The sequence below is a fragment of the Esox lucius genome, chromosome 6 (genome assembly GCF_011004845.1).
Source record: "Esox lucius isolate fEsoLuc1 chromosome 6, fEsoLuc1.pri, whole genome shotgun sequence".
NCBI lineage: Eukaryota > Metazoa > Chordata > Actinopteri > Esociformes > Esocidae > Esox > Esox lucius.
The window spans coordinates 689,689-706,461 of record NC_047574.1 but is presented as its reverse complement, the minus strand read 5'-3'; the positions used below and the strand labels follow the sequence as shown (position 1 = coordinate 706,461).

At 41.5% G+C, this 16,773-nt stretch overlaps 1 protein-coding gene across 4 annotated transcripts in view; it reads right to left on the bottom strand.

Moving 5' to 3' along the window:
- ankfn1 (ankyrin repeat and fibronectin type III domain containing 1) overlaps nucleotides 1-16,773 on the bottom strand; it is a 180,738-nt gene that overhangs the window by 18,386 nt on the left and 145,579 nt on the right. For all 4 annotated transcript variants that reach the window (XM_013132030.4, XM_020044034.3, XM_029120616.2 and 1 more), the window contains 7 exons: nucleotides 15,930-16,029; nucleotides 15,685-15,817; nucleotides 15,374-15,490; nucleotides 14,955-15,170; nucleotides 13,982-14,148; nucleotides 6,110-6,287; nucleotides 5,001-5,169 (listed from right to left, as the gene is read on the bottom strand). In XM_013132030.4, the coding sequence (XP_012987484.3) occupies nucleotides 5,001-5,169; nucleotides 6,110-6,287; nucleotides 13,982-14,148; nucleotides 14,955-15,170; nucleotides 15,374-15,490; nucleotides 15,685-15,817; nucleotides 15,930-16,029 (1,080 nt within the window). The remainder of the gene's footprint in view (nucleotides 1-5,000; nucleotides 5,170-6,109; nucleotides 6,288-13,981; nucleotides 14,149-14,954; nucleotides 15,171-15,373; nucleotides 15,491-15,684; nucleotides 15,818-15,929; nucleotides 16,030-16,773) is intronic.

The following is a 16,773-nucleotide window of genomic DNA, read 5'->3' as shown; positions in this document are numbered from 1 at the left end:
GTGGCCTTGACCTCCCATGCCCAGTGGCCTCGACCTCCCATGCCCAGTGGCCTCGGCCTCCCATGCCCAGTGGCCTCGACCTCCCATGCCCAGTGGCCTCGACCTCCCATGCCCAGTGCCCTCAGCCTCCCATGCCCAGTGGCCTCGACCTCCCATGCCCAGTGGCCTCAGCCTCCCATGCCCAGTGGCATCGGCCTCCCATGTACCAGACTGCTCCCTGCGCCGGCAGAGCACACAGGCAGCAACAAGAGAGAAGAGCTAAGCAGTCAACAGAAATGTTGACTCCAACCTGGACTAGAAACAGACAAGGACCTACAGATGACATCCGTGGTGGAAGAACAATACACGTTTCTGATATGATAACTGGGAGGCGGGAGGGCAGTGTGTACACAAAAGTGAGGCAAAAATGTAATTCATACTTTTATCTCTTAAAAAAATTATAACGCAGCACCACACAATTTCAACACAGAGGGAAAACACAATAACCCATGAGGTGTGTGTGACATAACAAGGAACTTAAACAACCACATACTGACCATTAGTTAACTTCCACTGGGTGCATTTTGATTTGTGGACTTAAATGGCTGGTGTATGTTTAACATGAAAGACATTTGAAAAGTGAGTCACCTGGTTTCCTTCAATAAACATTGTTTTAGTTCTCTTTTTTCAGTCTAGTAACTGTCTATGTTTGGGAGGATTATAATTTCAGACTATTATAAAAGGCTAGATCAGCTTGCTAAAACAGACGAGATAAACGTCTTATACCAAAAATGTGGCTCTGGGTTGGAACACTGTATCTTTATGCTTTAAACAAGGAGTCAATTTAAACGTAATTATTTGGCATATCTTATTGTGTACAGTTTTTTTGGTGTATCTCATTAGTTAGGATGCATTATATAAGCCATAATTTCTAACTAATGAGCTCTGCTGAGACAGTCTTTGGAGAGAACCATAAGCTGAAATGATTATCATTTCCCAATGGAACCCTGAGCTTTGGATTCCTAACAATGAACACATTGCTGAATGAACAATGAACACTTTTAATGTAACTTCCTAACATAATAGATCAATGAAATCCATTTGTTCACAAATAAATAAATATGTTCAATATCGTTTAAATAATGCAAAACAAAATGTAAAAACAAAGTGCGTGCAATTCATGCCACGTTCATTTGAGCCAAAAACATTTAGTTGGTGTTATATATTTCACTCTTTCTTGGAATCAATGTTTTATTATTTTATTGTTATTCTATTTTGCTATGTTTTATCAATCAATCAATCAACCAAATGTATTTATAAAGCCCGTTTTACATCAGCAGTTGTCACAAAATGCCTTTAAAAAACACATGGCCTTAAACCCCAAGGTGCAAACAACAGTAGTGTTGAATTTCAGTGGCTAGGAAAAACTCCCTAAGAAGGAAGAAATTTAGGAAGAAACCTAGAGAGGACCCAGGCTCAGAGGGGTGACCAGTCCTGTTCTGGCTGTGCCGGGTGAGATATTAAGAGTCCAATTGGAATAATGAATAAATGCATGTAGGCAACCACCCCGAAGGAGGGCAGAGTATTGCCAACAGAGAGACAACAAAGGCATTGGAGGGAGGGCATCACAGTGGATGAGAGCCCACCTGGCAAGACCGCAAGGGTGGACAGTAACAAGCCTTTCTGGTCACCTTCACGCCCCCGGGCCAGACTACACCTAATCATAGACCGTGCTGTAGAGATGAGTCTTTAGTAGACACTTGAAAGTTTGCACTGAGTTTGCATTTCTAACCTTAATTGACAAATCATTCCACAGTCGTGGAGTTCTATGAGAAAAGGCCCTGCCTCCAGCTGTTTGTTTAGAGATTCTAGGTACAATTAAAAGGCCTGCATCTTACGATCGTAGGTTACGTGTAGGTATGTATGGCTGGATCATTTCAGCAAGGTAAGTAGGAGCAAATCCATGTATTGATTTATAGGTTAAGAGTAAAACCTTAAAATCAGCCCTAACCCTAACAGGCAGCCAGTGTAAGGATGCTTGTACAAATTTTTTTGTTCTAGTTAGGATTCTAGCAGCCGTGTGCAGCACTAATTGAAGTTTATTTATTGATTTGTCAGGGTGACCGGAAAGAAGAGCATTGCTGTTATCTAATCTAGAAGTAACAAAAGCATGGATTAGTTTTTCTGCATCAGTTTTTGATAAAAAGTTTCAGATTTTTGCTATTTTTTGAAGATGAAAATAAGCAACTCTTGAGACATATTTTATATGTTCATCAAAGGAGAGGTCAGGGTCAAGGGTAACGCCAAGGTTTTTTACAGTTTTTTGGGATACGACCATGCAGCCGTCGAGGTTCACAGTGAGATCTGCTAACAACGCTCTTTGTTTCTTGGGTCCTAAAACAAGCATTTCTGTTTTCCTTGAGTTTAAAAGCAAGAAGTTCTCTGTCATCCACTTCCTAATATCTGAAACGCATGCTTCCAAAGTAGCTAATTTTGGGGTTTCTCCATGCTTCATTGAAATATAGAACTGTGTGTCATCAGCATAACAGTGAAAGTTGACATTGTGATTCCAGATGACATCACCCAGAGGCAGCATACATAGTGAGAACAATAATGGGCCCAGAACCGAGTCTTGAGGAACACCAAAACATACCTTTGATTTGTCAGAGGATATGCCATCCAAACATACAAACTGATATCTTACAGATAAATAAGATTTAAACCAGGCTAGAACATGTCCATGTAGCCCAATATGAGTTTCCAGTCTCTCCATGAGAAGGGAGTGATCAATAAAGTCAAAAGCAGCACTAAAATCAAGAAGCAACAGGATGGATGCGGAACCTTTGTCTGAGGCCATTAGAATGTCATTTGTTACCTTAACGAGTGCAGTGTCAGTACTACGATGGGATCTGAAACCGGACTGGAGTATTTCATAAATGTTATTTGTCTTTAGGAAGGCATTCAGTTGTTGGGAAATAAATTTTTCTAAGATTTTTGAGAGGAACGGGAGGTTCGATATCTGCCTATATACATCAGGGTCCAGATCAGATTTTTTTGAAGAAGCTTAATTTCCGCAATTTATTGAGAGTTTGGTACACATCTGGAGGATAGGGAGCAATTTATTATGTTCAACATTGGCTGACCTAGCACAGGAAATAATTTTGTTGGAATCGGGTCTAGCTGACAGTTTGTGGGTTCACAACTCATTACAAATTATGTGAATGTGTCGAGCGATACGGTATAAAAAATATTTGATTTAATCACTTAATCAATAATCGAAATGAAAATATTATTTGGCATTATGGTTTATGATTACTTGAGATAATAGGATTGGTCACTGTTGCTGTATAATGACTGATAATGTTATATGCTGTTGAGTGACACTGACAATGCAATCGGGGTTGCCATATCTGGCCATATCGGTTTTCACACGAATTAGGCTACTTTTCAAACAATGTTGCAGGAGAAAATTGGTTGTGGGTGGCAGGTTTTTGGGCCCCTTCTGAACTTCACCGGCGGCAGCACTATATCTGTCTTTATATGATATTATGTGTTTCTATGTTGACAGCAACACCGATTGTTTAAAAAAAAACAATTCGTCCTTAATTAAACGGCCAGGCTGAGTTGATCAGTCCAAGAAAGGTAAAGTATTTGCTTGCTTTATTAACTCTACCTGAATATCATCCAAAGACAAATTAGAAGAATGATCTGTAATGGTATTAATTCTGTGTACAAGGAAAATAAATGTTGTGTTAAAATTGGTCACAAAATAACAAATATTTTCACTCCACACAGATTAAAGTCTATATAAATATTATTTCACTCAGCACTTTGATGTCTATATAAATAACATGCAGTATCTTTTCACTGTAAAAAATCATGAGCACGAGTACTATAACTTTTTGTGAAGTACTCATACGTATTTTAAAATCATAATTTCCAGGTGTTTTTATGTTTATAAATCTTAAACAATTGCAACTAAAATATCCACATAAAGAACTTTCAGATGGGTGACAAATGGAAAAAAGGAATAAATGAGTGGAGAAACATAACGAATGCAGATGCTTCCATACAGGTGTACCGCATGATACAATTAAGCAATTAACATCCTGTCATGCCATGTGACATGTGATAAAATGCTGAGCAGGCCCAGGTGACCTCCATTCTGGATCAAGAAGACATGAAGAAAGGATCTAAGTGACTTTGAAAGAGGGTTCATTATTGGTTCACTTCCGGAAGGCAATGTCCCCAACCACAGGGCCCAAGGGATCACTGAATGGTTTGATGACTATGAAAATGATGCAAGTCATCTGCTAGATCTCAACAACAGATCTCCACCCAATGAAACACCTATGGGAGATTTTACAACTCTCTTCACCACCATCATAAAAACACCAAATGAGGGAATATCTTTTGGATGAGTGGGGTTCCATCCCTCCAGTAGAGTTCCAGAGACTAGTAGAATCTATACCAAGAAACAGTGAACCTGTCCTGGAGGCTTGTGGCCCAACACCTTACTGAGACACTTTATGTAGGTTTTTCCTGATTTTGTCACACGTCTTTTCATCAATAATCCATGACAGCTGCACAACAACCCTGTGAGTGACCATTTAAAGTAGTTGGCCCAGAAGCATCAGCATCAGTAGAGACAAAATAGACAGCTAGAGACAGGTTAACAGTAGAGACAGATAGAGACAGGAAGAGAAAAGTAGAGACAGGTAGAGAAAGAGAGACCGGTAGAGACAAGTAGAGATTGGTAGAGAACGAGAGACCAGTAGAGACAGGTAGAAACAGGTAGGAAAAGAGAGACCGGTAGAGACATACAGAGACAGATAGATACAGGTAGAGAAAGAGAGACCAATAGAGAACGACAGAGACAGTTAAAGAAAGAGAGACTGGTAGAGCCAGATAGAGAAAAAGAGACTGGTAGAGCCAGGTAGAGACCAATTGAAAGGTAGAGACAGAGACACAGAGAGAGACAAAGATGGAGATAAAGACTGTCACTGGCTGTGTGCACTTACCTAGCTCAAACATCTGAAGAGGCAAGTTGAGGAACCCGCTGTGAGGTGTGTATGGGTTGATCTGACCAGGAGCTGTGCACACATCATCAGCAGCTGGAAGCAGCAGCAGGAAAGAAACATTGTGACCCAGCTCCAGAACCTCCTGAGTGTAGATACGGAAGTGTTTGGCCTGAAACCACACATGAACACACAGTGAAAATAAGAACAGGAGAAAAGATGAACAGGGTACACACACACGCAGACACACATATAGTGATGAGTACATATATAACAATCCCTCTTCATTCCTCGATAATCCCACTTCGATCATCAATAGAAAGACAGACGGACAAAGAGAGACTGAAAGACAGAGACAAACAGACAAAGAGAGAAAGACAGAGGGAGACAGACAGAGACATACATGAATGATATTTATTTTCATTATATTATAATTATAATATATAAAATATAATATATATATAGGAAATTGGAAATTCAACTTAATTGAGAGACAGACAGAGAGAGACAGATGGTTTGAAAATGGAGCCTGTAGGGAAAGGCCAGTGATGTGTGTTGGAAATTACAGAACCTAGAACCTGATTGGGAGGCTACTGTAAACCGTCCAAGCAAACCACACAGAAGCTGAAATGGTCAACATTGAAATTGTAATAGTGTGTATAATGTGTATGTTTTGTTGTTTAAGTATGGATGTATATGATCAATAATTTGTACAAATTAAAAACATTTAATAAATATATATATTTTTAAAGTACAACATCCAGCATGGCTTCTGTCGGATTGCTATCTGATGCTGTTGCCAATTTGGCGCAGAGCTACTGTGGAGACAGATCATGTGTGTGTATGTGTGTGTGTTCACAGACCAGAATTTCAACCTTCAATAAATTATATATGTTGTCAATATAGAAAAAGGCTAATTGTGGCTTAGGGGTTAAGGTTAGAGTAAACCTTACAGTTGTGGTCATAATAAGACATAGAATTAGGGTTAGGTAAAGGTTTAGTTTGGGTTTAAGGCTAGTGTAAGGATTAGTTTAAGGGTCATTTAAAGTTAAGTTTAGGGAAAATCGTTTTAGAACAGTCGTTTTTGCACATTGCCAAACAGTGGTGTGTACCTGGTGCAGAGGTAGGTTGATGAGTTTCAGCAGGGCCCTGAGGGACATCTGCAGTTCATAGTAAAGCAGTGGGGTGTTACTGTCGGTTTTATGATGCACTTCCTCTCTCTCTCCCTCCATTGTGTCCTTCTCTCCATCCTCTGGGGTTGACAGCCTCTGGAGCCAATCCCACTCCTCCCTATGAGAGAGAGACATACACACATATATATATATATATATATATACACAGTTGTGCTCATAAGTTTGCATACCCTGGCAGGTATTGTGAAATTATGGCATTGATTTTCTATATAATATGACTGAAAAAAAAAAGAATTAAGGATAGTATCATATGAAGCCATTTATTATCACATAGTTGTTTGGCTCCTTTTTAAATCATAATGAAAACACCAAAATGTCCCTGATCAAAAGTTAACATACCCTTGAATGTTTGGCCTTGTTACAGACACACAAGGTGACACACACAGGTGAAAATGGCAATTAAAGGTGAAATCCCCATGTGGCTTTTTAAATTGCAATTAGTGTCTGTGTATAAATAGTCAATGTGTTTGGTAGCTCTCACATGGATGCAATGAGCAGGTTAGATAATGAGCCATGGGAAGCAGAAAAGAACTACGTAACAAGGTAATGGAACTTAAAGATGGAAAAATATATAAAAAGATATACAAAGCCTTGCAAATGACAGTCAGTACTGTTCAGTCACTTATTAAAAAGTGGAAAATTCAGGTTGATACCAAGCCAAGGTCAGGTAGACCAAGAAAGATTTCAGCCAAAAGTGTCTGCAGAATTGTTCGGGGGTACAAAGAAAAACCCACAGGTAACCTCAGGAGAAATACAGGCTGCTCTGGAATGTGATAGTGATTGTTTTAAGGAGCACAATACGACGATACTTGAACAAAAATGAGCTGCATGGTTGAGTTGCCAGAAAGAAGCCTTTACTGCGCCAATGCCACAAAAAAGCCTGGTTACAATATGCCGGAAAACCCCATGACATGTCTCACAGCTTCTGGCACACCGTAATTTGGGGTGACGATACCAAAATAGAGCTTTATGGTCACAACCATAAGCACTATATATGGAGAGGGATCAACAAGGCCTATAGTGAACAGAATACCATCCCCACTGTAAAGCATGGTGGTGGCTCACTGAGGTTTTGGGGAGCTCTAAAGGCATGGGGAATCTTGTGAAAATTGATGGCAAGATGAATGCAGCATGTTATCAGAAAATACTGGCAGACAATTTGCATTCTTCTGCATGAAAGCTACGCATGGGACACTCTTGGACTTTCCAGCACGACAATGACTCCTAAGCACAAGGCCAAGTTGACTCTCAATTGGTTACAGCAGAAAAAGGTGAAGGTTCTGGAGTGGCCATCACAGTCTCCTGACCTTAATATCATCGAGCCACTCTGGGGAGATCTCAAACAGGCAGTTCATGCAAGATGACCAAAGACTTTGCATGACCTCCAGGCATTTTGCCAAGATGAATGGGCAGCTATACCACCTGCAAGAATTCGGGGGCCTCATAGACAACTATTACAAAAGACTGCATGCTGTCATTGATGCTATAGGGGACAATACACAGTATTAAGAACTAAGGGTATGCAGACTTTTGAACAGGGGTCAGTAAAAAAAAACTTTGTTGCCATGTTTTGTTTTATGATGGTGCCATTCTGTTATAACTTACATTTGAATGTAAATCCCATAACAAATAAAAAACGTGTTCTGCCTGCTCATTCATGTTTTCTGTACAAATGGTACATTCATTACCAATTCTCCAAGGGTATGAAAACTTTTGAGCTGCATATGTGTGTAAAGGGTCCCCCTTTTGCCGCCAAAACAGCCCTGGCCCGGCGAGGCATGGACTCCACTAGACCTCTGAAGGTGTGCTGTGGTATCTGGCACCAAGACGTTAGCAGCAGATCCTTTAAGTCCTGTAAGTTGCAAGGTGGGGCCTCCATGGATCGGATTTGTTTGTCCAGCACATCCCACATATACTTAATTGGATTGAGATCTGGGGAATTTGGAGGCCAAGTCAACAACTTGAACCTGTTGTTGTGTTCCTTAAATCATTCCTGAACCATTTTTGCTTTGTGGCAGGGCACATTATCCTGCTGAAAGAGGCCAATGCCATCAGGGAATACCGTTGCCATGAAAGGGTGCACATGGTCAGCAACAATGCTTAGATGTTATGTGTCAAAGTAACATCCACATGAATGGCAGGACCCATGATTTCCCAGCAGAACATTGCCCAAAGCATCAAACTGCCTCCGCTGGCTTGCCTTCTTCCCATAGTGCATCCTGGTGCCATGTGTTCTCCAGGTTAGCAACGCATACAGACCTGGCCATCCATGTGATGTAAAAGAAAATGTGATTCATCAGAACAGGCCATCTTCTTCCATTGGTCTGTGGTCCAGTTCTGATGCCTACGTGCCCATTGTAGGTGCTTTCAGTATTGGACAGGGGTCAGCATGGACACCCTGACTGCTCTGCGGCTACGCAGCCCCATATGCAACAAACTGCAATGCATTGTGTGTTCTGAGACCTTTCTATCAGTACCAGCATTAACGTTTTCAGTCATTTGAGCTACAGTAGCTTGTCGGTAGGATCGGACCACAAGGGCCAGCCTTTGCTCCCCATGTGCATCAATGAGGCTTGGCCACCCATGACCCTGTAACCGGTTCACCGCTTTACCTTCCTTGGACCACTTTCAGTATCAGACTAGGAGTGTCAGGCTCATATCAGACTAGGAGTGTCAGGCTTGTATCAGACTAGGAGAGTCAGGCTTGTATCAGACTAGGAGTGTCAGGCTTGTATCAGACTAGGAGTGTCAGGTTCATATCAGACTAGGAGTGTCAGGCTCATATCAGACTAGGAGTGTCAGGCTTGTATCAGACTAGGAGTGTCAGGCTTGTATCCAGAGTGACTTACAGTAAGTGCATACATTTTAAGAGAAAAATGATACAACCACACAGATATGTAGTAGTTGTACTGTAGAAAGAAACATACAAATAATAAACATTAAACATAAAAGTTTACATAAAACAGACAGGTGTTGTGGCTCTGGAACTATTTTAATTAATATTATGAAAAACCTTTCACCTAACCTATCCTCCAAGAGAAGCTGGTTCCACAACTGAACTGCCAGGACAGAGAAGAGTTTTGACTGTGTGGATTGGAAACTGCCCCTGAAGGGGCGGGAAAGCCAAGAACACAGAAGTGGCAGATAGAAGAGCCTGGGTAGGCAAGTAGGGTGGGATACAAGCTTCAACTGGAAGCCAATGGAGGGTTTCAAGTATTGGGGTGACATGGCAGAAGGTTGAACACCAGGGGGTTGAACCCCCTTCTGAATAAATTGCAGAGGTTTGGTTGCTCATGCCAGAAGCCCCACCAAGGGTGAGTTGTAGTAATCCAGATGTAAGTAACCCTAACCCTACTTGGCCCTATCCACTTCTCTAGACACCAAGAGACACCAAGTGTACTAGTAGTATTGGACTAGTCAGTGTACTATGTGGTCTTGTACTATGTGCTATGTACTATGTGCGAGTTAGGGGATAGAGTTAGGGGTTAGGGTTTGGGGGTTAGGGTCAGGGGTAAAGATTTTAAACTGCTCAGTGGATGTCTGTGTCTGAGATTATTATTGCCATAGCAACACAAAATGTGTTTGTGTACTTGTCTACCTGTGAATATAAATGATCTTTACCTAAAACCTAAAGAGCGTGTGTGTCTGTGTGTGTGTTTGTGTGTGTGAAAGTTGCACATGGGTGTACATACCGAATAATACTCCCTGTGTCTAACCCACCAGTGAGGTCACCTCTGTCACCTCAGACCAACATAAACAACCAACCAATTTACACACACACACACACACACACACACACACACACACTGACAGAAACACACACATACATATGGAAGCAGACTGACACACACACAAACACACTTACAGAAACACACACATACACACAGAAACAGAAAGACATACAGAAACATTTAGACACACACACAAAACAAAGACAGACAGAGAGCCACACACACACAGACAGACAGAGAGCCACAACACTCAGACAGACAGACAGAGAGCCACAACACACAGACAGACAGAGAGCCACACACACATACAGACAGACAGAGAGCCACAACACACAGACAGACAGAGAGCCACACACACATACAGACAGACAGAGAGCCACAACACACAGACAGACAGAGAGCCACAACACTCAGACAGACAGACAGAGAGCCACAACACACAGACAGACAGAGAGCCACACACACAGACAGACAGACAGAGAGCCACAACACACAGACAGACAGAGAGCCACACACACAGACAGACAGAGAGCCACACACACACAGACAGACAGAGAGCCACACACACACAGACAGACAGAGAGCCACACACACACAGACAGACAGAGAGCCACACACACACAGACAGACAGAGAGCCACACACACACACAGACAGACAGAGAGCCACACACACACAGACAGACAGAGAGCCACACACAGACAGACAGAGAGCCACACACACACACAGACAGACAGAGAGCCACAACACACACAGACAGACAGACCTCTACTCCTCATCCCTCTCCTCTCCTCTCCATCTCCACTTGATATCTCCACCCCCACCTCTCCTCAGCCCTCTCTCTTCTTCCTAAAACCTCATACAATCCCCCTCTCATTCTTCTCTTTTTCCTTTGTCCTCACCTGATTGTGGTCCCAACATCCCCCAGTTTCAGAGCCAAGATATGTTTCATGATCTGTCTGAATATACAAGAGGTTTTGTAACAGTGTCTGTAGTAATGTCTTTAACTCTCAGAGACCAACACAACCTTGTAACCACTCAATCTCTCACACATTCACAGAGAAAAGGAGACAGAGATGGCAATCAATGACAACCTGAGAAAGAAGGAAAGACACGGAAAAAGAAAAAGAGAAAGAGAAAAAAGAGACACATTTTGACAGAGAGAGTGGAAGAGATAAAAGAATGCAGTGTTTTTGGAGATAAGGAGCAAAACAGTCATTTGTTCCCATGGTGAGCCTAGGGTTGTAGTACGGAGCTGACTAGCTGCCAGGAAGTGTAGAACACTGAAATTCTAACATGCGTTATTTGTAAAGTCTTGTGTTATGTGTAAAGAAATGTGTTATGTGTAAAGTCTTGTGTTATGTGTAAAGTTATGCGTTATGTGTAAAGTCATGTGTTATGTGTAAAGTCATGCGTTATGTGTAAAGTAATGTGTTATGTGTAAAGTCATGCGTTATGTGTAAAGTCTAGTGTTGTGTAAAGTAATGTTATGTGTAAAGTAATGTGTTATGTGTAAAGTCACATGTTATGTGTAAAGTGTTGTGTAAAGTAATGTGTTATGTGTAAAGTAAGGTGTTATGTGTAAAGTCATGTGTTATGTGAAAAGTCTTGAAACTTATGCCTTAAGTAAAGACCAACCTTAAGACCACCTACAGCTCCGGAAAAAATTAAGAGACCACTTTACCTTTTTCTTTCCTTTCTAAAAAAGTTGAAAAGGAAGGTTTTGAGTGAGGAACAGAAGCATTCAATTTGCAGTGGTCTCTTAACTTTAACCCTTCTGTTCCTAACTCAAAATCTTCCTTTCAACTTTTTTGAAAAGGAAAGAAAAAGGTAAAGTGGTCTCTTAATTTTTTCCAGAGCTGTATAATAAAGTACAGAACATCCCTAAGACCACCAATACACTTATAATAAAATACAGACCAACCCTTAGACCACCTATAATAAAATACAGACCAACCCTAATACCATCTACAATAAAATACAGAATGACCCTAATACCACCTACAATAAAATACAGACCAACCCTAATAAAACCTCAAATAAAATACAGACCCACCGCAATACAGTCAATAATAAAATACAGACCAACCCTTAGACCACCTATAATAAAATACAGACCAACCCTTAGACCACCTATAATAAAATACAGACCAACCCTAATACCACCTACAATAAAATACAGACTGACCCTAATAAAACCTCAAATAAAATACAGACCTACCGCAATACAGTCGATAATAAAATACAGACCAACCCTTAGACCACCTATAATAAAATACAGACCAACCCTTAGACCACCTATAATAAAATACAGACCAACCCTAATACCACCTACAATAAAATACAGACCGACCCTAATAAAACCTCAAATAAAATACAGACCTACCGCAATACAGTCGATAATAAAATACAGACCAACCCTTAGACCACCTATAATAAAATACAGACCAACCCTTAGACCACCTATAATAAAATACAGACCAACCCTAATACCACCTACAATAAAATACAGACCGACCCTAATAAAACCTCAAATAAAATACAGACCCACCACAATACAGTCGATAATAAAATACAGACCAACCCTTAGACCACCTATAATAAAATACAGACCAACCCTAATACCATCTACAATAAAATACAGAACGACCCTAATACCACCTACAATAAAATACAGACCAACCCTAATAAAACCTCAAATAAAATACAGACCCACCGCAAAACAGTCGATAATAAAATACAGACCAACCCTTAGACCACCTATAATAAAATACAGACCAACCCTAATACCACCTACAATAAAATACAGACCAACCCTAATACCATCTACAATAAAATACAGAATGACCCTAATACCACCTACAATAAAATACAGACCAACCCTAATAAAACCTCAAATAAAATACAGACCCACCGCAATACAGTCGATAATAAAATACAGACCAACCCTTAGACCACCTATAATAAAATACAGACCAACCCTAATACCACCTACAATAAAATACAGACCGACCCTAATAAAACCTCAAATAAAATACAGACCTACCGCAATACAGTCGATAATAAAATACAGACCAACCCTTAGACCACCTATAATAAAATACAGACCAACCCTTAGACCACCTATAATAAAATACAGACCAACCCTAATACCACCTACAATAAAATACAGACCGACCCTAATAAAACCTCAAATAAAATACAGACCTACCGCAATACAGTCGATAATAAAATACAGACCAACCCTTAGACCACCTATAATAAAATACAGACCAACCCTTAGACCACCTATAATAAAATACAGACCAACCCTAATACCACCTACAATAAAATACAGACCGACCCTAATAAAACCTCAAATAAAATACAGACCTACCGCAATACAGTCGATAATAAAATACAGACCAACCCTTAGACCACCTATAATAAAATACAGACCAACCCTTAGACCACCTATAATAAAATACAGACCAACCCTAATACCACCTACAATAAAATACAGACCGACCCTAATAAAACCTCAAATAAAATACAGACCCACCGCAATACAGTCGATAATAAAATACAGACCAACCCTTAGACCACCTATAATAAAATACAGACCAACCCTAATACCACCTACAATAAAATACAGACCAACCCTAATACCACCTACAATAAAATACAGACCAACCCTAATACCACCTACAATAAAATACAGACCAACCCTAATAAAACCTTGAATAAAATACAGACCCACCGCAATACAGTCGATAATAAAATACAGACCAACCCTAATACCACCTACAATAAAATACAGACCAACCCTAATACCACCTACAATAAAATACAGACCAACCCTAATACCACCTACAATAAAATACAGACCAACCCTAATAAAACCTCGAATAAAATACAGACCCACCCTTAGACCACCTATAATAAAGACCAACCACCTACAACACAAAGTAGACCAAAATCACCTAATATACTGACTTAACTGATTGGGTCGCCAGCAATGTACTGTAAAGGGGATAGTGTGTAAAGAAGTAATCATGGATCCAGTTAAAGTATTTGGTTACCTGGAGACGTTGGCGTTGTCTCGAACACGTACATGACACAGCATGTTGGGTATTCTCTGTGGCACCAGCACCCTGATCTGGTCCACAGAACTGCTGAGCTTCAGGTAACCCAGGTACAATCCATGCGAGAGGCGATGCTGGCTCCGCCGCTGGAAGGCCAATATGTCCTGGGACAAAAGAAGGGAGGAATGGAACAGGTGGATGAGGGAGAGGTGGAGGGATGGAGAGGGGGATGAGGGGTGTGTGTTCTACCTGTATGGTGATCAGGAGGGGATGAGTGGTGTGTGTTCTATCTGTATGGTGATCAGTAAGGGGATGAGTGGTGGGTGTTCTACCTGTATGGTGATCAGTAGGGGGATGAGTGGTGTGTGTGTTCTACCTGTATGGTGATCAGTAGGGGGATGAGTGGTGTGTGTGTTCTACCTGTATGGTGATCAGGAGGGGATGAGTGGTGTGTGTTCTATCTGTATGGTGATCAGTAAGGGGATGAGTGGTGGGTGTTCTACCTGTATGGTGATCAGTAGGGGGATGAGTGGTGTGTGTGTTCTACCTGTATGGTGATCAGTAAGGGGATGAGTGGTGGGTGTTCTACCTGTATGGTGATCAGTAGGGGGATGAGTGGTGTGTGTGTTCTACCTGTATGGTGATCAGTAGGGGGATGAGTGGTGTGTGTGTTCTACCTGTATGGTGATCAGGAGGGGATGAGTGGTGTGTGTTCTACCTGTATGGTGATCAGTAGGGGGATGAGTGGTGTTTGTTCTACCTGTATGGTGATCAGTAGGGGGATGAGTGGTGTGTGATCTACCTGTATGGTGATCAGTAGGGGGATGAGTGGTGTGTGTTCTACCTGTATGGTGATCAGTAGGGGGATGAGTGGTGTGTGTTCTACTTGTATGGTGATCAGTAGGGGGATGAGTGGTGTGTGTTCTACCTGTATGGTGATCAGTAGGGGGATGAGTGGTGTGTGTTCTACCTGTATGGTGATCAGTAGTATGTCCAAGGCATAGGGTTCCTCCGGGGTGGACAAACTCTTCCTCTGGCTCTGGAGCTTGGTCACTTGCATCCACCTCCCAGTGAAGAAAGATGACTGGTTGTCCATGTCCCGGATCGTCACTAGCAACACGTTGCCATGACGATCCTTGATGGGCTCATAGTGGACACGCCCCAGATTGTGTGTCCCCAAAATGTTCTGATAAAAATCCATGCATCATTTAATAAATAATGGAAAGAATCAATCATTTACACAATGATTTATTCAATAAATAAATTATTCGATAATTCAATCAAACATTCAAGCAATCATTCTACAAATCATCTTGATTGAGATGTCTGGTTGTCTGGTAATGTCACACACACAAACGCACACACACACACACACTCATAGTGGTGTACCTGTAGTTGTCCAGCAGCAGACAACATCTTCTGCCTGGCCTGCAGAGTGGAGGACGAGGACATGGAGACACACATACTCTGTCTCAACCACCGCACATCTTCCCACATACAGGACAACTACAGCGGAGAGGAGAGACAGACAGAAATAAAGATAAACAGAGGATCTATACCATTAACAAAATGCTAAAAAAAACCATCACAGTAAAACGAGTGTGAATCCAAAAGCAGGATACTACAGTACTTAATGCCATTTAGTACAAAATACATCTACTTAACATGACCACAGTCCCTGATTTAAGTACCCAAAATACCTTAGTAAACCAGAGGAAGTCCTGCATCAGAGAGCTGCCATAAGAGTCATCCACCTCCACAATAGGGATGTGGTCCTCTGTGGTCACCAGCACACTGTCTTTGTGGTAGAACACTGCCGCCAGGTACACCCCCCTAGAGAGCAGCACAGTGGAATAGTCTGGCTCCGTTTCACAATGGAAATGGGTATTATGTCAATAAAGAGGGGTGTCATTCACTCAAGAGAGTACTCTTCCACGCTTCGCACCTTTTGAGAGTCTTGACAAACTTGTTGGACGAGTTAAAGAGGTGCTTGAGACTTCTTGAGACGGACTGCTTTCGGCTGGGGTTCTGAAGCTTTGATGTGTCTGCGAGTCGTTGGGCAGAGAGTAAGAGAGAGGAATGGGTTAGCACTGGACTTGCTGTACAGATTGTCTCTTTGCTTTGCACTGACATACTTCCTGCTTTCTGAAAGGAAATACAGTACCAGCTGAGAACCACCCCGGGTCACATGAACACCACGTACACCTGGATGAAATGGATGGTAATGAATATACTATATACAACATGTGGGCAGACAGTACCTAACACACACACACTGACACACTACTGTTACAGTTTCTGTGAAGCCAAGTTCTGTCTCCACAGAGACGCAAAGCCGGGCACTGAAGTGAGAAAAGTTGCCGTGTGGAAATCTTTTGATTTAGTTGGGACTGGAAAAGAGATGTCCACTGGAAATGTGAAAAATATAACCTTTTCCCACAATGTTGAAGAATGACAGCCAGATAACTAGCTGCTTCTCTCCCCAGCATCTTCTTGACCGGGACACAGAGGCTGACTGGCAACAAGCACAGAAAGAGGCTTCTCTCTTTCCAATAATAAATCCTGACCAAAGCCTAAACAGGGATCACAGCCAAATGTGTTGCTTTCTGTTGCAAAGATATCAACTCATTCTACACCGTTTAAGGAGCGCAACAAAGCTGGGTGAGCCTTGGACACATGGAGGAGGGCCCTAACCCTAACCTTTCATATTGAACAACAAATTGTCAGATCATTGTAGTTAAGAAAAATGTGAAAGAAAAAAATAAACCACCGTCACAACAGTATAAAAG